The 24,592-nt window shown below is 41.6% G+C and overlaps 2 protein-coding genes across 2 annotated transcripts in view; one reads left to right on the top strand and one right to left on the bottom strand.

The window, feature by feature from the left end:
- epn2 (epsin 2) overlaps positions 1-24,592 on the bottom strand; it is a 56,754-nt gene that overhangs the window by 15,559 nt on the left and 16,603 nt on the right. The window contains exon 3 of the mRNA XM_080206885.1: positions 2,748-2,860. Within this exon, the coding sequence (XP_080063011.1) occupies positions 2,748-2,860 (113 nt within the window). The remainder of the gene's footprint in view (positions 1-2,747; positions 2,861-24,592) is intronic.
- The window catches only part of b9d1 (B9 protein domain 1), a 91,476-nt gene that overhangs the window by 56,357 nt on the left and 10,527 nt on the right, over positions 1-24,592 (top strand). The window lies entirely within an intron of this gene.

Below are 24,592 nucleotides of genomic sequence, written 5' to 3'. Positions count from 1 at the left end.
CTCAGTACAGGTCCTTCAGCCCTCAATGTTGCGCCAACCAATGGAACGAATCTAAAGACCCTCTAACCTAAACTATTCCAACGTTATCCATATGCCTATCCAATGACCATTTGAACGCCCTTAAAGTTGGCGAGTCCACAACTGCTGCAGGCAGGGCATTCCAAGCCCTTACTACCCTCTGAGTAAAGAACCTACCTCTGACATCCGTCCTATAATTATCACCCCTCAATTTAAAGCTACGTCCCCTCGTGTTAGCCGTCACCATCCGAGGAAAAAGGCTCTCATTGTCAGGACCCATAGCCTTTGCATTATCCAGTGCCTTCAGCCGTCTCTTGGTATCACATGAAATGAATCGAATTGGATGAAGACTGACATTTGTGATGCTGGAGACCTCCGGAGGAGGCAGAGATGTATCATCCACTTGACATTTCTGGCTGAAGATTAGTGCAGAAGATGCATTTGCAACAATGTGCTGGGGTCCTCAATCAAACATCAAGGATGGAGTTATTTGTGGAACTTCCACCTCTAGTGAGCTGTTTAACTGTCCACCACCATTAACAGCTGGATGTAGCTGGACTGCCAGGCTTAGTTCTGATCCATTGATTGTGGAATTGCTTAACATTGTCTATTACTTACTGCTTATGCCATTTGATAGACAAGTAGTCCTGTTTTGTAACTTCACCAGACTGACACCTCATTTTTAGATATGCTAGGTGTTACACCTGCATGCCCTCCTGCACTCTTCATTGAACCAGAGCTGATCCACTGACTTGGTGGTAATGGTAGAGTGAGTGATATGGTGGGCCATGAGGTTATAAATTATAGTTCAGTGCAATTCTGCTGCTTTGATAGCCCATGGATCTGATAGTTTGGAATTGCTAGATCTGTTAAACCTCTGTTGTACTCCTTCCATGGCAAGTATATCCTTCCTTAGATCAGGAAACCAAATCACTACACAATACTCCAGCGGGGTTTCACCAAGTTCTATTCAAGTACATCAAGATATCTTTACTCCTGTACTCAAATCCCTTTGTGCTGAAGGCCTACATACCATTTGCTTTCCTAATTGCTTGCTGTACCTGCATGCTACATTTTAGTGACTCATGAATAAGAACAGATATGTTCCTTTGGACATCAACCCTTCCTAACATCTCACTATTTAAGAAATACCCTGCCACTTTCTAATTTTTTTCTACCAAAGCAAATGACCACACAATTATTCCATCTGCCATGCTCTCTACCATTCACTTAGCCTGTCCAGGTTCCCTTAGAGCCTCTTAGCATCCTCCTCACAATTTACATTCCCACCTTGTTTTGTTTAATAGCAAAATTGAAAATATTACATTTGGTCTTCACATCCAAATCATTGACATAGATTGGAGTCAGCACTGATCCTTGCAGAACCCCACCAGTAACAGCCTGCCATCCTGAGTGAACCATTTTTTCTACTGTTTTCTGTTATTCGATTCTCAATCCGTACCCATATACTCCCAATTGAATGTGCTCCAATTTTGTTAATGAACCTATGTGGGTCCTCATCAAAAGTTTTAGTCAGTTGTGATGCACATTATGCTGTTTGTGAGGAGTTCCTGGTACCTACTGTTTACCTAGTGAGATCTCAAAACCTTTCCTGTCTGTTATCATCAACTACTCAATCGCACTGTACGGGGACCAGAGAGAAAGAAGTGCACAGGTATCTTTTAGGACCAAGACTATTCCAAGATGATGTGTCAGAGGATTGTTGGAAATTATGGGGATTATTATTACTGGGAATGGTCAACTCATCACAGAAGATAACACAAGCTGATCCTAAATTGTGCATCTCCATAGTACCTATGACACTAATAACAACTTGACTAGCCTAGCTCACTAATGTAACCTGTTAGACCAAGCCCGTCACTTGGGGCTGGGATTCTTCCCACTCAACTCCAAATAATCCTCTTAATCTCACTGAATCCCTACTGTACAGGAGGCGGCCATTCTGCCCATCAAGTCTGCACCGACCACAATCCCACCCATGCCCTATTCCCATAGCCCCTCATATTTACCCTGCTAATTAACCCCCTGACATTAGGGTTAATTTTAGCATGGCCAATCAACCTAACCCACATATCTTTGGGCCATGGGAGGAAACCGGAGCACCCAGAGGAAACCCACGCAGACACAGAGCTAACCACTATGCCGCCCACACCGCCCTAATGGGTAGCAAGGGAAACTTACCAAGCTTCAGGACAGTCAAAGAGCCAGGAATTAAAGGGATTACACAAAATAACTTGAAGTAATAGTTAAGAACCAGAAGGCAAGAAAACTGCAAAATCTGTCACAGAAGGCAGGAAGGAGAAATAAAAAGGAATAATATAAATTTTCCTTCTTTTGGTCACTCTTACAGCTGGTAAAATAATGAAAAAATCTGAAACCAAGTTTCAACATTTCCTTTTTTAATTTTAAAAGTTAGATCAAATTTTTCTGAGATGATGGAAGGATGTTCACAAGTTGTATTTTTACACAGAATATCTAATGTCAAACTGTTATATAAAAGTTTTAACAGAATGATATATTTCCTAGAATCTCCTGATTTGGCACTTGAGATTCCTTGCAAGAAATGCAGTCCTTTAAAAACATGAACTTTACAAATCAGCTTACAATATCAACAAGCGATTGTCCATTGTGAACAAGAGGGGTCTCAGCCTAACTGTTGATAAGTAATATACTAGAAACATGAAGTGAAACTAATATGCAGGTTGTACCTGTTCTGCGGCTTCCCTACTCATGGCTAAAGCCAATTGCAGCTGAAGTTCTTCCTCTCCACTGGTTTGTGGTCGAGCCTGTTCCAACTCTGATGAAGCTCGTGGAGAGGTTGCTAAAAAGAAAATGGTATATATTAAAACAAAAAGTCAAACAGTAGTATCCCCACCTTGATTTCATGACACCATAGGAATGGCAAACTGCAGTAACAGAATATCCACTTCAGGTTTAAGTGAATGCAACTGGTTATTGCAAATGCAGAATGAAAATACAAGAATTCAAGAAAGATAAACACATCCTACGAAAGCAACTTAATTCTGAAAGGCGCACTTACGCTTAAAATTTACTTTACACGTGCATCTGCATTTTGACATCAGCTTGACCCATAAGTTAATCAAAGCTTTTTATTCATTCATAAACGTGGGGATCACTGGCTAGACCGGTATGTAATGCCAATCCATGATTGCCCTTGAGGGGGGTGGTAGTAAGCGACCTTTTTGAACTGTTGGAATCCATGTGGTGCAGGTGTACCCATAATGCTGTTAGGGAGGGAGTTCCTGGATTTTGATCCAGGAATGGTGATATATTTCCAAATTGGGATGGTGAGTGGCTTGGAGTAGAACTTCTAGCTGTGTTCCCCCTGCCCTTCTAGACGGTGGAGGTCATGGATTTGGAAGGCACTCTCCAAGGAGCTTTGTTGAGTTCTGCACTGCATCTTGCAGATGGTATACACAGCTGCCACTGTGCATTGCTGGTGGAAGGATTGAATGCTTATGGATGGGGTGTCAATAAAATAGGCTGCTCTATTCTGGACAGTGTCAAGCTTCTTGAGTCATCTTGGAACTGCATTCATCCAGGCAAATGGAGAGTATTCCATAGGCTTTAGGGAGTCAGGAAGTGAGTTAAATGCCACAGGATTCCTAGCCTCTGACCTGCTCTTGAAGCCATAGTATTTATGTGGCTAGTCTAGTTCAAGCTGTGGCCAAAAATGGTAACCCCCTCCCTCCCCACCTGCCCCCAGGACATTCATAGTGATGGTGTAGGTAATGCCACTATATGTCAAGGGTTAAATTCACTCTTGCTGGAAATGGTCATTGCTTGGCTTTTGTACAACGCAAACATTACTTGCCACTTGTCAGTTCAAACCTGGATATTGTTCAGATCCTGAACATTCAACCACAAGTCAATTGCAAACCACAGGAATGATTTTCACACCATCAGACAACCTTCAAGATGACTGGCAATTATACAAAACCATTATCACTAAGAAATCTGTAAGTATACCACTAAAGGCCTAAAGACTGATTTGATGAGAGAGGTGCAGAAATCCTGGCGATAAGTTCCAAACTCCACAGTAAAGAAGCTCATCCACTAGTCAAAGCTAGAAGTTCAAAGAACCAGCAATTTGAAGAAATGGACAGAGAAAGCTTAAGAAATTCAACTTCTTGGTTACATGCATGGCACGTACAACTTTTTCAAGGCAACCAAGATACCTATGGACCCACAACACCAGGATCCAAAGATGGCAAAACTTTGAAAGCATGGATACAATGAAGACATGGAAAGAGTACTTCACAGAACTACGCAATGAAAACTCCACAGATGGGCAGGTATCTATTGGGCATCCTCCCACAACATACAATTGGAAATAAACTAAACAATGATCCTAAACAAAAGCTTTTGGTCTTCAGAGTAGTCTTGTGGAAGTATTGAAATATGGAGTCATAATGATCTCCCAGAAACATGCTAATTTATGAAGCTCTGGCGCAAAGAAGAAATTCTTGTGAGCTTGGAGGCACCATTATGATCTTAATTTTCTAGAACAGAAAAAAATTAAATTGTAGCAACTACATGGACATAACTTTGTTCTCAATTGTTGGCAAATTCCTAGCTAAATTACATCTTAGAACTCACCTCTTGAACTGCAGAAGTCATTCCAGAGTCCCAGTGTGTCTTCTGACTGACCAATGGAACAATCAACGTGATCTGCACAGCACACTAACTTCAGGAAAAGTGCAGAAAGCAGAACATTCCTTTGTATACAGTTTTCTTTGATCTCACAAAAGCCTTTGATTCAGTGAATCAAACTACCATTTGGAAACTGCTTTAAGACAATACAGATGCCCAGCTAAGTTCACAAACATCATGAGTCTTTTTCATGACAAATGTAAATAACAGTACTGTGCAATGGCCCCACAACATAACACTTTTTATTTGACATGTTTGGAAATGGAAGGGGTTATTACATCAATTCTATTTTCAAATTTCCTTGCAGAAAAGCCAAAACTTACTACAATACTGACAGGGTCCCTCCAGATGAGGCAATAACCTAACTGTAGTGATAGTAAACAGCTTAACCTCAACCAGCTAAAGGGCACAACCAAGACAAACACTTCCATAACAGATGTGCAGTATGATGATGCACTAGTTAATGCTCATCCTGAAAAATAACAGATACTTGATGTATTTGTTGAAATCTACAAGAGCATGGAAACTGCCATTAACACCAGGAAGGCCAAAGTTCTCTACCAAAAAGATGTATTAAATCCAATGTCTTCAATTCAGATTGATGGTGAAATGTCCCTCACTTCCCATATTTTGGGAGCTATCTATTCGAAAAGGCTGACTTTTTGGAAGGGGAATAGTTCAATCTATGACACTCAAGTTTAAGAATCAGATGCCAGACCCAATACTAAAAAAGTCTATCGCAGTGGTTTGCTGCAAGCTTCTCTACATTGCTGAAGCTTGGACAACTTATAAACACCATTTCTGCTTAGGAGGAGTTGCAAATCAAGTGAGAAAGTACAAAACAAATGACACTGATGTCAAGTGTAGAGGCCACGATAAAGCAACATCAATTGAGATGGATCAGACATAGTCAGGATGCCGAATTCCAAGACTGCATAAACAGGTGCTTTACTCAGGAGCTACCTGAGGGAGAATGTTCACACCGGGATCCAGGGAAAATCAAATACAATCTCAAAGCCTCCATGAAGATCTGTTCTATTAACGTCCAGGCATGGGGGGCAGATGCCTAATTGTGACTAAAATGGTGGCAAGAGCTTCCAAACAATCAACAAAAGCAGCAATTGAAGAGAGCACAGTGAGAGATAGAGAAGAAGAGTGCAGTTGTTCAAACCAACAATCCACTACCACCTCTACCAGCTCACAACCTGTGTCCTCATTGAGAGACGGCCTGCAAAGGCAAAGCAAGGCTCATAAGCCATTTGAAAAACCCACAACCAACACTGATGTCTTACTTCCTTCCACTCATTTGCAAGAAAAAAATCATCCTTGATCCAAGGAATTGCCAAAAGAGATTCAGTCTCACAGATCTCCAACCTGCAGGGAAGTTCACTCATAATTCAGGGTGTTGTCAGAAAACACAACTGAATTACTGCCTAGTAGCTACCTACTACAGGCAGAAAATTATAGCTATGAATCATCTTCAAAAGTCTGTACCTTTAAGAAAAATCTCAAGCTGCTTCACAAAATAAATTAGTAAACTGATGTTGTTTCACCAAAGAAAGATTGGGTGGGTGAAAATGGTGAAATAATTTTTTTTACTCAAGAAAAGAGAGTAGATGTCAGTTTACGAGGGGGAATACTTGTGAAGATCATCAAAGCCGATGAAAGCTATGCCACCAGTCATGGTATTCACTTTAATACACTTTCTTAGGCATTCAGACAAATAAGCTCAGCAAGAACTGGATTTAAGATCCAAGATATAGGCAGCTGGGTTTAGAGTAAATTTGAATTTTTGGCCAGTGAATAACAGAAAGCTAGAAAGAAAGGCATTAGTAATAGAGATGAGAAATGACAAAAAATATGACAGTGCTTTCAGAGTACAGGAGTTGGGTAGGTGTAAGGGTGGGTAATGTTGCAGAGGTAAAAATCCCAAGTCTTGAGGATAACAAAGTCAGGAATACAAGCTCAGATCAACATTGAACAGCACACATTTGTCTAGTTCATCTCCAACAAATGGCTACAGAGGAAGATGGAATCATGGCAAGAGAGTTTATAGTAGATGCTGTAAACAATAGCTTTGATATTCCCAGCATGAAATTGGAGAAGGATGTAACGTGTTCAATGATTAATGTTGAGTAGCATCCTTTGACAACATGGATGGGTTGTCATGGAATAAAAGGTGATGGGTAAGGTTTTAAAAGCAATGGGGGGGGGGGTGGGGAAGAGAGGTGGAGAAGAGAGAGAGAGACAGAATCAAAAGGCACTTGCAAAGATTTCAGAATCTAAGAATCATTACAGCACAAGAGGAAATTTGGCATGTCAGCTACGACGCTCACCAACTTTTACAGATGCACCATAGAAAGCATTCTTTCTGGTTGTATCACAGCTTGGGATGGCTCCTGCTCTTGTAAAGTTCATAGCCCAAGACTGCTAGGAACTTCAAAAGGTCGTGAATGTAGCTCAACCCATCATGCAAATCAGCCTCCCATCCATTGACTCTGTCTACACTTCTTGCTGCCTTGGGAAAGCAATCAGCATAATTAAGGACCCCACGCACCCAAGACATTCTCTCTTTCACCTTCTTCCTTTAGGAAAAAGATACAAAAACCTGGGGTCACATACCAACTGATTCAAGAACAGCTTCTTCCCAGCTGCTGTCAAGCTTTTGAATGGACTTACCCTGCATTAAGCTGATCTTTCTCGACACCCTAGCTATGACTGCAACACTACATTCTGCACTGTCTCATTTCCTTCTCTATGAACGGAATGCTTTGTCTGTACAGATCGCAAGTAACAATACTTTTCACTATATGTTAATACATGTGACAATAAATCAAATCATTCTGCCAATTGTGTCTGTACCAGTTCTCTGAACGAACAATTCACTTGGTGCCATTCTCCTGCCTTCGCCCTGTAAATTCTTCCTTTTCAGTTAACAATCTAATTCCCTTGAATGTTTTGACAGAACCTGCCACCCCCATACACACACTGGCAGTGCATTCCCAGATCTTGCTATCACACTGTGTGAAAAAAACTTTTTCTCACATCACCTTAAACCTGTGCCGTCTCGACCTTGATCCATTTATAAATGGGAACAGAGTCTTCCCACCTACTCTGCCCAGATCCCCAATCTCTATCGAATCTCCTCTCAGCCTTCATGTCTCCAATGGAAACAGTCCGAACAATCTTTATTTAACAATTCCTTATCCCTGGAGACATTCTTCAGTGAGTCTTTTTTGAATTCCCTCAAAATGTAGTCATATACTGCATAAAAAGTGTGGTATCCAGAAGCCAAACTAGTGTTTTAGCTCAACATAATGCTCTATGCCCTATTAATAAAGCCCAGGATATAGTATGGTTTATTAACCATTCTCTCAACCTGCCCTACTACTTTCAATGACTGATGTATATATTTTCCCAGGTTCCTCTGCTCCTGCACCCTCTTTAAAGTTTTATCTCATCTCTATTTATATAATCTTTCCATGTTCCTCCTACCAAAATAAATCACTTCATGTGTCTGCCCATTCCATGAGCTCGTCTATGTTTGTTTGAAGTGCAACACCATCCTCCTCAGTTCACAATGCTTCCAAGTTTTATATCATCTGTCAATTTCCAATGTTCAAATCAACAACATTAGGAAAAGCAAAAGGTCCCAACACTGATCCCTGGGAAATACCACCAGTTCTTTTAATTAGTGTATCAGCAGCTCCCTTTGGAGATCTCAAATGGAGTGAAGAAGGAGTGCAATCTAGCATTAGTCCATTTTATGTTCTTTACCTTAGCCATGTTGCCAAGGATCTTAAAGAGGGAGTATATCTCCAATAAAACCTTAAGGGGTGTAGAAAGGTACTTCTGTGGATGTGAAAGACACTTTAGGATGGTATGTTAAGAACATAAGAACATAAGAAATAGGAGCAGGAGTAGGCCGTCTGGCCCTTCGAGCCTGCCCCGCCATTCAATAAGATCATGGCTGATCTGTCGTGGCTCAGTTCCACTTTCCGGCCCTCTCCCCATAACCCTTAATCCCCTCTCTTATCAAAAACCCATCAACCCGCTTCTTGAAAATATTTAGCGAGGCAGCCTCCACCACTTCAACGGGTAGAGAATTCCAGAGATTCACCACCCTTTGAGTGAAGAAGTTCCTCCTCAACTCCGTTCTAAAACGCCCCCCCTTTATCTTGAGGCTGTGCCCCCTAGTCCTAGTGTCTTTTTTGAGTGGGAAGAGTCTCTCCACCTCTATCCTATCCATCCCATTCATGGTCCAGGATGTTTTTGAACAGGCAGAAAGCATTCAGAAGGGACAGGGTGAACAGCCAGAGGTCATGGTACATATCAGTACTAATGATATAGGAAGGAAGAGTGATGAGGTCCTGCAGGAGCAATTTAGAGAGTTAGGTAGGAAGTTAAAAAGCAGGACCTCTAGGGTTGTAATCTCAGGGTTACTCCCTGTGCCACATGCCAGTGAGGCTAGGAATAGGAAGATAGTGCTGCTCAACACATGGCTAAACAGCTGGTGTAGGAGGAACGGTTTCAGATATCTCGACCACTGGGGCCTCTTCCAGGGCAAGTGGGACTGTACAAGAAGGATAGGTTGCATCCAAACTGGAAAGGCATAAATATTCTGGCCGGAAGCTTTGCTAGTGTTACAGTGAAGGATTTGTTTCAATGCAAGAAGTGTAACAGGTAAGACAGATGAACTTGGGAGCTTGGACTAGTGCTTGGAACTAAGATGTTGTTGCTAGAGACTTGGTTAAGGGGAGGACAGGATTGGCAGCTTAACATTCCAGGATACAGATATTTCAGGTGGGATAGAGGGAGATGTAAAAGGGATGGGGGAGTTGCACTACTGGTTAAGGAGAATGTTACAGCTGTACTGCAGGAGGACACATACAGCGAGGCAATATGGGTAGAGCTCAGGAATAGGAAGGATGTAATCACAACGTTGGATGATTACTACAGGCCGCCCAACAGCCAGCAGGATTAAGAAGAACAGATATGTAGGCAGATTTTGGCAAGGTGTAAAAGTAACAGGATTGTTGTGCTGGGCGATTTTAACTTCCCCTATATTGACTGGGGCTCACAGTGCTAGGGGCGGGGACGAAGCAGAGTTTGTAAGAAGCATCCAGGAGGCCTTCTTGAAACCGTATGTACATAAGAACATAAGATATAGGAGCAGGAGTAGGCCATCTAGCTCTTCGAGCCTGCCCCGCCATTCAATAGGAACATAGCTAATCTGAAGTGATCAGTTCCACTTTCCCGCCTGCTCCCCATAACTCTTAATTCCCTTATCTATCAGAAATCTATCTATCTGTGACTTAAACATATTCAATGAGGTAGCCTCCACCACTTCAATGGGCAGAGAATTCCAGAGATTCACCACCCTCTCAGAGAAGAAGTTCCTCCTCAACTCTGTTCTAAGTTGCCCCCCCACTCCTTATTCTGAGGCTGTGCCCTCTAGTTCTGTTAAATAGTAGACAGTCCAACTATGAAATGGGCCATACTGGATCTGGTAGTGGGGAATAAGCCCAGGTGGATCGTTGACATTTCAGTAGGGGAGCAGTTCACTGTGACCACAATTCAATAAGCTTCAAGATACTGACAGATAAAGAAAAAAGTGTAGTCCTCAAGTTAAGGTGGTAAACTAGGGAAGGCTAATTACAACAATATCAGGCAGGAACTGAAGAATGTAGACTGGGGGCAGATAGTTGAGGGCAAATCAACATCTGGCATGTGGGAGGCTTTCAAGTGTAAATTGATAGGGATTCAGGACTGGCACATTTCTATAAGGACGAAGGATAAGTATGGTAAGTTTTGGGAACCCTGAATAATGAGATATTGTGAGCTTAGTCAAAAGAGAAAAAAGGAAGCATTTGTCAAGGCTAGGAGGCTGGAAACACACGAAGCAAGTGTGGAATACAAGTAGAAAGAAACTTAAGCAGGGAGTAAGGAGGGCTAAAAGGGGTCACAAAAAAATCACTGGCCAGCAGGATTAAGGAAAATCCCAAAGCTTTTTATATCAGGATGTTGCCTGGTATGGAGAGCATTAGCTATGAGGAGAGGTTGGAAAAACTTGGTTTGTTCTCACTGGAACGATCGAGATTGAGGGACAACCTGATAGAAGTCTACAAGATTGAGGGGCATAGACAGAGTGGATAGTCAGAAGCTTTTTCCCAGGTTACTAGGGGGCATAGGTCTAAGGTGCTAGGGGCAAGATTTAAAGCAGATGTACAAGGCAAGTTTTTTTTTACACAGAGGGTGGCGGGCGCCTGGAATTCGCTGCTGGAAGCAGATATGATAGTGAGTTTTAAGGGGCGTCAGGACAAATGCAAGAATAGGATAGGAGTAAAGGGATATGGTCCCCAGAAGGGTAGGGGGTTTTAGTTCAGTCGGGCAGCATGATTGGTGCAAGCTTGGAGAGATTCAGGGCCTGTTTCTGTGCTGTAATTTTCTTTGTTCTTTTAACGGCTCACTTTTTGATCTAAAATGTCTCAGTGCAAAAATCAAAACTTCTAAGAAACTCATTCAGGAAGCCCTTCTTGCTCATGAGTGCGCCCAAGTAACTCAAAACCAGAAATTTATAGATCATAGCAGACAGGTTTTCAGAGGCATCAAAGCTGTGTGGATTGACTATCATTTTGGAAACAGAGCTCTTGTCAAATTCCAGCTTTGTTCAACCAGGCATCTCTATCAATGATACAGAGCTGAAGAATGCTCACAGCTTCAAATATCTTGGAACCATTACATCTAACAATGACGCGTTTGATAATGAGATATCAGCCAGGATCAGCATGGTAAGCCAGATGTTTAAATGGCTTCACAGCAGAATAATTACCACCACAGCACTGGATTGTCCACAAAGTTCCAGTTGTACAATGCTCTTGTCATTACTTTGCTTTACAACGGAGTGTCTTAGACTTTATACCATAAACAAAGCAGCTGGAAAAACTTTGTGCACACTCTTTGCTCCATCCTTGGCATCCACTGATAAGACTGGATCACAAACCTCAAAATCTTACATTAAGCCCAAACAACAAGTATTGAGGCAATAGTCCTGAGAACTCAACAGCGCTGGGTAGGGCATGCAATTAGAATTGAGGACCATTGCATTCTGAAACAGCTGCTGGTTGGAGTGCCAGCATCTGACAAAAGAAACCAATTTCAGCAACACAAGGGTTACAAGGGAAATCTGAAGTGGTGTGGCATTGAGCTTAATGAGTCGGAAGAATCAGCACGAGAAGGAACTCAGTGGAAAACCCTGATCCACAGAGCTTCCATTGCTTTTGAAAAGTATCACGTCCATGAACAACATCATAGAACAGCATTTGTCCACGTCACAACACAGGAGTTCCAACACCTCAACTGTTTCCAACTCTATGCATCATGTTGGGACTACATATCGACTTCTGTGTTCATCATTAACTGGTCTGCTTTTTCATAGTTTTCTTCAAACTTGAAGGACAACAAGCACCAACTATTATCCAATTCTCACAGCTCCTTCCTTCAAAACTGCCCACAATTCACAATGCAATCTTACCCAGACAAATCACAGCACAGTGAGAAAATATCACAGCAGGATCAAAGCAAATTACTGCGGATGCTGGAATCTGAAAACAAAAAAGAGAAAATGCTGGCAACTGTAAGGAGAGAAAAAAAGCTGATGTTTTGAGTCCAGATGGCCCTTTGTCAAAGCTCCTCAGCTTTTTTATTTCCTTACCGATGCTGCCAGACTTGCTGAGATTTTCCAGTAGTTTCTCTTTTGTTCACAGTAGAGTAGATTTGCAGAGGTAAAGGGAGCTTTATGCTGCATTTAAATGTTCTATGTCTGATCTGCAAGATGTTGATGCTGAAATAAATGTCACCATCTCAGATTTAAAATATTTTTAAAAGAAGTATAACTAAAAGGAATAATGAAATGCCGCAGGCTGTCACCACTGTTCCCATCAGCTTTTCACACAAGATAAAAAGCTTCAACGTCAGAATCATTGTAGCACAGATAGATACCATTTGATCTGTGTGCACTTGATCTCTGAATGGCCCCAAGTAAATTTCCCAACCTCTCCCTGCAACCCTTTACAAATTTCCTTCTCACATAACAGTCTAATTCCTTTCTGAATGCTTCAATTGAACAGGCCTGCAATGACACATTCAGGCTGTGCATGCTAGACCTTAGGCCCTTGCTTCATGAAAGCAGTTTTCTCACTTCGCTTTTTCTTTTTTCAGCAATTACTTAAAAATCTGCACCCTTTTATTCTCAATCTCCTCACGAGTGGGAACACTTACTCCCTTTGTATTTTTTCCAGGCCCCCTCCTGACTGAATACTTCTAACAAATTTTCTCTCAGCCTTCTTTTCTCCCAAGGAAACAGTGCTAATCTCTCCAATCTATCCTCATAGCTGAAGTGCCTCATCCCTGAAACAATCCTCACAGATCTTTTCTGCACTCTCTCCAATGCCTTCACATCTTCCCTAAAGTCTTGAGCCCAGAATGGGTCACAATGCTTCAGTTGAGACCAAACTAGTTTCTTGTATAAATTCAACATAACCTCCTTGCTCTTGTATTCTATATGCTATATTAGCCACGCTCTCAAACTGTCCAAAAATATTCAATGACTTATGTTCATATTTACTCAGGTCCACATCACTCTCGTCAGCAACGTTCAAATTTGCAATACCAAGCAACCATAAATACAGGTTGTTTTTGTTCTCAGCCTTGTAGCCCTGTCAACAAATCCTCTCTAGCCCCACACCAATGGCTGCTTTCAATCGATGAGGCTGTATCTCGGGCTGCTGTGGAAACCTAGTCTTACACAAACACCTCATGCAGCCAGGGCAGAGCAGCTGAAGGGCTTGGGATAATCCATTCATCCACACCACTTCCCAACTCCCCTCACCTCCCAATTTGACTAACTGAGAGCCAGAACAAATTTGCAAAAGACAGTGTTTGACTATTCTAATCACTAATTTCTTAAGGGAAATTAGGGATGGGCAATAAATGTTGGCCTTGCCAGCAATGCCCAAATTTCATGGACAAATTTTAAAAACTTGAATTTTTTGATAAAGAAAACACAGTGGAGTATGGTAGTTAGCGATGTACCCCAGAAATCATGCCAAGATCACCACATTTTTTGATATGTGGACGTATCTATACTCTTATATTGTATAAATGACTTAGATATGGGAAGACAGTAAAATTTCAGAATTTACTGATACGACCAAACTTGGAGGTACAGTTAACAGTGATAATGATACTAAATTGACTGAAACATATTATAGATAGGCTAATAGAAAATGCAATTAAGTGGCAGGTGGGATTTAATACACGGAACTGTAAGGAGGTGATGCATTTTGGCAGGAGGGTTGAGGGACAGAATATAGACTTAATGGCAAAATCCTAAAGTGTGGGGTCTGGGGACATGTGCATAGATCTTTGAAGATGGTCGGACATTTCAGTGAACAATTAGCAAAACATACAGAATCTTGGGTTTCATAAATAAAGATGTGGAGCTCAAAGGCAGAGAAGTTGAGCTGAACCTTCAGGAAGCTCCAGTTAGGAACTCAGTTCTGGTCATCACACTTTAGGAAGGATGTGAGTTTCTTTAAGAAGGTGCAAAAGACATTTACCAGAATGGTTCCACAAATGAAGGAATTTTTCCACAGGGTTAAGTTGCTGAGGCTGAGGTTTTTGGCTTGAAGCAAAGGAAATTGAAAGGAGATCCATTAAAGTTACGATAGTTTTAGATGAGGTAGACAGAAGGAAGCTATTTGTACAAGGATTAGGGGACAGAGATTTAACGTTTTTGGCAAAAGATACAAGGAAAACATTTTTGTTTTATGCAGCAAATGACAATGACCTTTAACTTGCTGCCTACAAGGATAGTGGGAGAGGAGACAATCAATTATTTCAAAAGGAATTGAGCCGGTACTTGATGGAAATAAACTTGCAGGGCCACAGTGATAAGAACGGGGAAATGGAGCTGACTGGATTGCTGCGCAGAGCGCTATATAAATTTAATTAGTCGAATGACCTTCTTCTGTGTTGTAATGAATCAATGAGAACTAGAACTAGAGTTGAATATCATCAGCTTGCATTTATAGCTGTCCCGATGCCTCCAAATAACTGAGGGTCAGCACGTAGCAAAAGAAACCACAGACCTTGGGGGATCTCCGGAGGCGACAGTGCAGGTACAGTAAGAGGAGACACTGCTAGTGATGCTTGAAATTAAAAGTATATCCATTTCAAACATTTAAAATATAAAAGTTGTGTGCTCCCAAAGCTGACTTCATGTTTATATGATAATTCTAAATGGAGCCAAACAAATAATTTAGGAGTTAAGCAAACATTTGTACTCAGCTTTAAAAAATTAAATTCTTCACCATTTCTTTTCCACTTATGATGTCAGTGCTAAGGCATGATTTGTGTCAGCTGCCTTCTCATAACTTGAAAGACATAAAAATTAAAACAAATATTTGTCAGTTGTTTACTATTTGAAAATATTCTGTTGATGAATAGTTACTGCAGCTAAGAATTTATTGCATTAAAGATCTGACATATGCAAGGGGAAAACGTGCTGGAATGAAAATAAGTGGATCAGCCCTTTAGCCTGACAGAATTAATTGTGAATCACAGAATGGTCTTATGTAAAATACTGTAATTCTACAAGTTACACCATTATATAATACCTGAACTTTTAAAAAGCTTTTCCAAATTCAGACAGTAGCATGGCAATAATGAACAGTTTTAGCTAAAATGCGAATGCATGTTCATAAAAACTGAAGCAAGTTAGTAAAAAAAAACTTTACAGACTAGGATAGGCTATTCACAAGTAAAGCTTCATTTTAATGTTTGCATCCCACTTTGTACACTTCATTTTGATACTGTTCTCTTACTTTTGTAATTAACCTTTTATATGACTAATTTAATGCCCAACTTTTTAGCTTTTAGTTCATTTGAGTGCAATTTTAACACTTATAAGATCATATTCAGTCAGTGTTGCTACACAAATATTATTCAAACATCTCTTTAGGTGCATGGTTCTTGGATTAAACTGTTTTCAAAAATAATTGTATAAATGGAAATTTAAAGTAAATTTCAAAACTTTATGCAAACCCGAAAGTTCAGTGAAACCATCTAGAATTCCATTCAAAATAGCAACAATTAACTGACACAAGACCATCTATCTCCATTAATATTTACATGTTTAAGACTTCAGGTGGATACAGCTGGTTAAATGATATGTGACAGTTGAAACTTAATGCAGGGAGGCAATATTAACGTAAAGGGTACAACTTTAAACAGAGTACAGGAACACTAAGACTTGGGACTACATTTCTACAAATCCCAGAAGTTGATAAATCTGTTATAAAAGTCTGAATACAAAGCAAGGAAGTCGTGCTAAATCTTTATAAAAGATTACTCCAGCTGAGGCTGAACAATGTTTTCAATTCTGAGCATCATACTTCAGAGCGAATGTCAAGACTTGGATGGGGGTGTGGAGGAGATTTGTTCAAATACTGCCAGCGATGAGGGTCTGCAGTTACGTGGAGAGGCTGTAGAAGGTAGAGTTATTCTTAAAATAGAGACGTTAAGAGAAAAATTGATGTGTGTTCAGCCATAAATGGTTTTGACATAGCAACCAAGGCAAAACAGATTCCAGGGCAGAACAGTCTGCAACCAGAAGACACCGCTTTAAATGACAAAAAAAATTAGAAGCAATGTGTGGAAACATGTTAAAAAAAACACACACAGTAAGTTAGGTTCTGGAACACTACTTGAGTGGTAAAAGCAGATTTAATAGTGAATCTTAAAAGGGAGTTGAATAAATATATGAAGGAAAAACCTCAGGACTATTGGGAATAAACAGGGGAGTGGGACTAATTAGCTAGCTCTATAGTGCCAGCACAGGTACAATACCAAATGGCCTCCTTCAGTATCACACTGCATTAGGATATTATGATACAGAGAAGTAGTCAAACAATTACCTATGAAAACTCACTTGTGTATGCTGAAATCCATACAACAGTAGCTTTTCCAACAGGAATGATAAGCATTACGTATACCGTAGTTTTTCCAAGTTATGTGAGATACCCAGCTTGAGTAGGTTTAACATTTTGTACTGATTAGAAACTTGGATTTAACCCAAAAACCCAGTAGGTCCAATTCCTTCAGATAACATCCTCAAAGAGGGTAGACTGGTCTGTGATTATATGTGACTGCAGTTGTTTGCTGTTGCCTTCTATAATATGGCTGATTAGAAACTCTCTTGCTCTTACCGCCTGCAATCAGGCATATTCAAAGAATTTACAAGCTGATAATCAACCTGTTTGGCCACATTATGAACACACCTTCCTTGGCCATTAAGTCCTAAAATAGGACTTGAACTCAGAGCTTTGAACCCAGGAGGTAGGGATGTGATCACTAAGCCATAGGACCTCCACCCAGCAGATAGCTCCTGATAATTTCTATTTAAATTTCATGCCATCATCATCAGCATCCTGGACTTCAAGCGAATCCATTTTTCAAACTGGCCAAATCATGAATTAAAGCTTGTAAGAGCTGATTTGATTTCTGGATTTGACATGGCTACATTAATCACAGACATAGGGTCTACATGTTACCAGAACCAGGTAGCAGCAATTCTATTCAATAGTCCTTCAAAAAGAAAAGCATGGACATTGCTTCTGGAATGCCAGGTACCAAAAGCATCAAGAGAATATTTTGGAAATTTCAAAAACACATTTTTCTAATCTCAAATTTTAAGACCCAGCAACACTATTGGATTGTTTTCTTCACAACAGGTGGTTAAAATAAATCACTCAAATAACCTGTCAAAAAAATAACAGTCTCTTTTAATTTGTTTTGAACAGCAAAGACCTTGAGCTGTGAAACTTAAATTTGCACATGATCACATAAAAATGACCGTTGAAAGGCATACCATATGATCATTAGGATAAATTCTCTCAGCAATCGTACAGAGGAATATTGCAATGTTAAGACAGATCATTGAAGACAGAGTTCAGCCAATTATTTTTTTTCCACAAATACATGTTCAGCTTTTTCTACTGCAGTTGCTGGGACAATTGCTAGTCAATGGATCTTTCGGTTTCCCAACTCAACCATCCTTGCTTATGGTGGCTGATCTATTTTTAATCAAGAAATGAGCATTTACTAACAACTGCCTGGTGTATTTTTTTAAATGACAGCTCTTCACAATCTTTGCAATAGATTATATAAGCACTTCCTACCATGTTCAATAATTCGCAAAGAAAAAGCATACTTTATTTTAAAAATGCAGACTGAGATCGTCAGCATTGGGAGCATAAAGTTGTAAAAATTTAGCTGCTGAACTCCTTCAGAAAACTCCTCCAAAGAACTCAGGTTTCTCAAGCATAGTCTCCGTTCTGAAATCCATGTTGGGTGCTTTAATTTTCTCCTAATATTCTTTTATTTATTCGTTCATGGGATTTGGACATTGCTGGTTAGACCAGCATTTATTGTCCATCCCCAATAGGCCTTGGGAAGGAGGGCCCCCTTGAATAGCTGCAGTTCAAGAGTTGCAGGAATACCCACAATGTTATTGGGAAGAGGAGTTGCAGGATTTTGGCCAAGCTAGGCATATAGTTCTAAGTCAGGATGGTATGGCTTGGAGGGGAACTTGTACCCTTGTCCATCTAATTGCTAGAGGTTGAGAGTCTGAATGGTGATGTTGAAGAGCCCTTGGGTGAATTTACTGCAGCAATTTTGTAGACAGTACACATTGCTACTACTGTGCATCAGTGGTAGACGGATCTAATCAAGTGGGCTGCTTTGTTATAGATGGTTTTGAGCTTCCAGTGTTGCACTTATCCAAGCAAGTGTAGATTATTCCATTATTAATTTCATCTTTAATTAAAGATTCTGAAATGTTCTCAACTGCAGATGTTAAATAACTGTCTTGCAATTTATCAACTTATAAATCACAAAATCCCTACAGTGCAGAAGGAGGCCATTCAGCCTATCTACACCAACTCTCCAACAGAGCATTCAAAAAACAAAGAAAAGTACAGCATAGAAACAGCCCATTGGTCCCCCACGCCTGTGCCGATCATAACGCCTGCCTAAACTAAAACTGTGTACACTTATCGAGTCCATATCCTTTCATTCCCATCCTATTCACGTATTTGTCTCATTTAGTGCCCCTTAAATGCTGCTATCGCACCTGTTCCCACCATCTCCCCAGGCAGCCTGCTCTAGACATTCACCACCCTGTATAAAAAAACCATGCCTCGCAAATCTCCTCTAAACTTTTCTCCACGCACCTTAAACCTATGTCCCGTAGCACTTGACTTTTCTACCCTAGGAACAAGCATCTCATTATCCACTCTATCCATGCCACTCAATCTTGTAGACCTCTATCAGTTCGCCCCTCCACCTCCGTCATTCCAGTGAGAACAAACCGAGTTTATCCAACCTTTCCTCATAGTTAATACCGTCCAAGATTACTCATAACCCATGTATTTACCCACTAATGCCCATAGTCTCCACAGCTAGGGACACTAAGGTGCAATATAGTATGGCCAATCCACTTAACTTGCACATCTTTGGACGGAGGCTGGAAACCGAAACACTCAGGAAACTTATGCAGACACTGGGAGAACATGCGAACTCTACATGACAAGTCACCCAAGGCCAGAATTGAGCCCAGGTCCCTGGCGTTGTGAGGTATCAGTGCTAACCACTGTCATCCTTTTTGAAAAGTGGCATTAGTCAGTCTTTTGCCTCCCAGATGTATACTCTACTGGAGTGACAGTAGAGTGGATGCATCAGGAGGAATAAGTTGGGGCCAGCCAAAGGTGACTTAGCGAAGTATGTTAAGAAGGACCTTCAAGAGTGGGATGGATATCTGGCTGCAGCAAAAGAGGCTTTAATAAAGGATAGGGCTGGTGGCAGAGTTTCCATAGTTCTTTCAGTCCCATGAGGGACAAAGTTGAAGTAAATAAAGTCTTCCACCACACATCTGCTCTCAACAGAAACCCAATATAACTTTATAGGGCTTCTACAATTTCTGATTCATTTCCCTCAGAATTTTTGGGTGTATCCCATTAGGTTGAAGTATTGACCTTTTTCAGGTCAGCTTAACATTTTTATTGCAATATCTCTCATCTCACTTTTAACCTATTAAGGATTTGATCCCAGTAGTGTACCTGCAAATCTTATTACTCTGAGATTAACACATTATCTGTTCCTTTCAAGAAAACAACCTCATTTTTCAACTTTTTTTTTTACTGACACAGCTTTTTTGGAGAGTTTTCTCCTCAAACTGACTTCTTGCTATCCCACTGTCATATGTATAGACCCCCATATGCCTTCTTCAATGTTAGATGCTCTAATCTTTTGACAGAATCTGTGACCATTTTTAAAAATATTAAGGTTTTAAAAAGTCAATGGATGAAATACTGTTCTTCGTGCTCATTTCTACTTCTGCCTCAGCTAGCTCTGCCTTAGCCCAACATGCTGCCCTTGCTTTTCTGCAAACTTTCTCCTTTTCTATTTGAATTTTAAATCTTGTATTTAGGTAGTCACTCCTGAATCTTACATGGTCATTACTTGTCACATTTAATTCAAAAATCTGATCTGTTTCAAGTTATTCTTAATCAAGGGCTCTTCTCGAAATTTTCTCAAGGACTTTTGGTTTTCAGAGGCCCCTTTTTCATTCTCACCAATCATTATTTAGGTGATGCAGTCACATTAATTTCTGTGCTTGTGTTGACATATGGGGTATTTGGACTCAGCAGAAGCAAAATTAGAAGAATTCATCAACATCCTCAATAATCATTGCCCCTCCACTAAACATAAAGTCACAACATATAAGGAAAACATTAACTTCATCGGCATCACAATATCTAAATTGGCACAAAAAACAAGCATAAGCCAGCAACTTAAGTTCCTCCTCCCCAGCCACGCATCCCCCCCCTCCTCCCCCCACCCAAATAACTGACATACTTCTACACATAAAAAGCCATCATTTTAAACAGGTCTTCCACAGGTTGGTGAGGTCTAAACACAGCTAATGTGTTTTTTAACTCAGATGTGGCGTTGCGGCAAATAAGGTCCAGGTGAAGGCTGGGATGAAAGCACTTTATCTGAATGCACGAAGCATTCGGAATAAAGTGGATGAGCTGGTGGCGCAGATCGACACAAATGGATACGATCTGGTGGCCATTACAGAGACGTGGCTGCAGGGTGACAGGGACTGGGAGCTGAATGTACAGGGCTATCAAGTGTTTAGGAAGGATAGGCAGGAGGGAAAAGGGGGGGGGGGGGGGGGGGGCGTAGCTCTGCTGATTAAGGATAACATCACGGTGGTAGCAAGGGATGATATTGGAGCCAAGGAGCAGAGGGTGGAATCGTTGTGGGTGGAGATTAGGAACAGCAAAGGGAGGAAGACGCTGGTGGGTGTCGTCTATAGGCCTCCGAATAATGATCTGGAGGTGGGGTGGGCTGTTAACGCGCAAATAAGTGCGGCGTGCAGGAATGGGACGGCTGTAGTTATGGGGGATTTCAATCTGCATATTGATTGGTCGACCCATATTGGACGTGGGGGGCTCGAGGAAGAGTTCTTGGAATGCTGCCGGGATAGTTTCCTCGAACAGTGTGTGTTGGAGCCGACGAGGGAGCGAGCTATCTTGGATCTGGTGCTATGTAATGAGGCGGGTAGAATTAGGGACCTTGCAGTGAAGGATCCTCTTGGGGAGAGTGATCATTGTATGGTGGAGTTTCTGGTGCAGATGGAGGAGAAGAAAGTGGGTTCCCGGACACGCGTCCTTTGTTTGAATAGAGGGGAGTACGGTAGGATGAGAGAAAAATTGGCGAATGTGGACTGGGGGAGCACGTTGGAGGGAGGGTCTGTTGAGGAGCAGTGGAGGATCTTTAAGGAGATCTTTCTTGGTGCTCAGCGGAAATTTATTCCGATGGTCAAAAAGGACTGTAGGAAGAGAGGTAATAAGCCGTGGATAACGAAGGAGGTGAAGGAAAGTGTTAAATTAAAAGCGGAGGCGTTTAGAGTAGCTAAGAGTAGTGGGCGAGAAGCGGATTGGGAGAGGTTTAAATGTCAACAAAGATTGACAAAGAAGTTGATAAAGAAGGGTAGGAGAAACTATGAAGCTGGGCTAGCGCTTAATATAAAAAAGGATAGCAAGAGTTTTTATAAATATATAAAAAGGAAAAGGCTGGCTAGGGTGAATGTTGGTCCTTTAGAGGATAAGAAAGGGGACCTAGTGGTAGGGGATGAGGATATGGCTAAGGTATTGAATAACTTTTTTGTTTCTGTCTTCACGGAGGAGGACGTGAATAATTTGCCGGTTGTTAGCGATGGAAAGGTGGTAGGACTGGAGGGCCTTAATGACATTACTGTTACTAGAGAGGCGGTGCTTGACAGGCTGGAGGGGCTGATTGTGGACAAGTCCCCAGGACCGGATGAAATGCATCCGAGGGTTCTGAAAGAAATGGCAGAGGTGATAGTGGATGCCTTGGTGGTTATTTTCCAGACGTCGCTGGATTCCGGGGAAGTGCCGGATGATTGGAAAACGGCTAATGTTACACCGTTGTTTAAGAAGGGTGCCAGGCAAAAGGCGGGGAATTATAGGCCGGTTAGTTTAACGTCTGTGGTAGGTAAAATGTTAGAATCTGTCATTAAGGAGGAAATTGCGAGGCATCTTGAAGGGAATTGCTTGATAGAGCAGACGCAGCACGGTTTCATTAAAGGGAAGTCGTGTCTGACAAATTTACTGGAGTTCTATGAGGATATGTCTAGGGCGGTGGATAGAGGAGAGCCGGTGGATGTGGTCTTTCTAGATTTTCAGAAGGCGTTTGACAAAGTGCCTCACAAGAGGTTATTGCAGAAGGTCGAGGGACATGGAGTTGGGGGTAAGGTGTTAGCGTGGATAGAGGATTGGTTGTCAAATAGGAGGCAGAGAGTGGGGGTCAACGGGTGCTATTCGGATTGGCGGATGGTGACTAGTGGAGTGCCCCAGGGGTCGATGCTGGAGCCTCAGCTTTTTACCATTTATATAGATGATCTGGAGGAGGGAACCGAGTGTAGAGTGTCGAAATTTGCTGATGACACCAAGATTGGGGGAATGGCAAATTGTGCGGAGGGTGTGGAGAGTCTGCAGAAGGATCTAGATAGGCTGGGCGAATGGGCCAGGAAATGGCAAATGGAATTTAATGTTGGCAAGTGTGAGGTGGTCCACTTTGGTAGGAATGATGGTAGGAAGGACTATTACTTACAGGGCGAAAAACTGCAGCAGGCGACGGTGCAGAGGGACCTCGGGGTCCTTGTGCATGAGTCGCAAAAACCCAGCTTGCAGGTGCAGCAGGTGGTCAGGAAGGCGAATGGGATGCTGGCCTTCATAGCGAAGGGGATTGAATATAAAAGTAGGGAGGTCTTGCTGCGGCTATATAGAGCATTGGTGAGGCCGCAGCTGGAGTACTGTGTGCAGTTTTGGGCGCCGCACCTGCGCAAAGATATTTTGGCCTTGGAGGGAGTGCAGAGGAGGTTTACTAGGTTGATACCGGAGTTGAGGGGGTTGAGCTATGAGGAGAGGCTGAATAAACTGGGCTTGTACTCGTTAGAGTTTAGAAGAATGAGGGGAGATCTCATTGAGACGTATAAGATGATGAATGGGATGGATAGGATAGAGGTGGAAAAACTCTTCCCGCTCAAAAAAGACAGTAGGACTAGGGGGTACAGCCTCAAGATAAAAGGGGGGCGGTTTAGAACGGAGTTGAGGAGGAACTTCTTCACTCAAAGGGTGGTGAATCTCTGGAATTCTCTGCCCGTTGAAGTGGTGGAGGCTGCCTCGCTAAATATTTTTAAGACGCGGGTTGATGGGTTTTTGATAGGAGAGGGGATTAAGGGTTATGGGGAGAGGGCGGGAAAGTGGAACTGAGCAGCGACAGATCAGCCATGATCTTATTGAATGGCGGGGCAGGCTCGAAGGGCTGGATGGCCTACTCCTGCTCCTATTTCTTATGTTCTTATGTACAGAGTTGGAAGATTTTAACCAGGGAGTTACTACCTGTTTTATGGTCTCTCAGATCTCAATTAAGATTTAAGTTCAACAACTGATCTAGCATTAATATTGCTCTGGTATCAATTGTTTTTTGTGGAACAGAAACATCTATCAGCCTTTGTGTGTGGTGTTTCCTAATTTCACTCCTAAAATATCTGGCTATAATTTTTAGAATATGCTCTCTGATCATAGACTCTTCTGATTAATTGATCATTTACCTCATTGCATTCCTTCATTACAACAGTGACTACACTTCCAAACTATCACAGACTGTAAAGTAATTTGAGGTGCCCTACTTTAGAAATTGAAGTGATTCATTACTATTTGGGATCTTAGCATATGCAAAGTTTCTGCACATTTGTTTCTAACAGTCACTGTACCTTGAGTAATTCACAGTATGGGAAACACTTAAATCTGATAGTACAAATGCAAATCTTTATGAAAAGAAACCATTCAGTATTAGATTATCCAATTCATTACAATAACAGCCACTATTTTTCCCCATAAAGTAGTTGCATGCAATCTTAAACGGTGCAGAGGGACCTCGGGGTCCTTGTGCATGAGTCGCAAAAACCCAGCTTGCAGGTGCAGCAGGTGGTCAGGAAGGCGAATGGGATGCTGGCCTTCATAGCGAGGGGGATTGAATATAAAAGTAGGGAGGTCTTGCTGCAGCTGTATAGGGCATTGGTGAGGCCGCAGCTGGAGTACTGTGTGCAGTTTTGGGCGCCGCACCTGCGCAAGGATATTTTGGCCCTGGAGGGAGTGCAGAGGAGGTTTACTAGGCTGATACCGGAGTTGAGGGGATTGAGCTATGAGGAGAGGCTGAATAA

Source organism: Carcharhinus amblyrhynchos, chromosome 18, assembly GCF_965287045.1.
Source record: "Carcharhinus amblyrhynchos chromosome 18, sCarAmb.v2.hapA, whole genome shotgun sequence".
Lineage (NCBI taxonomy): Eukaryota > Metazoa > Chordata > Chondrichthyes > Carcharhiniformes > Carcharhinidae > Carcharhinus > Carcharhinus amblyrhynchos.
This window is presented reverse-complemented; position numbering and strand designations above follow the sequence as displayed.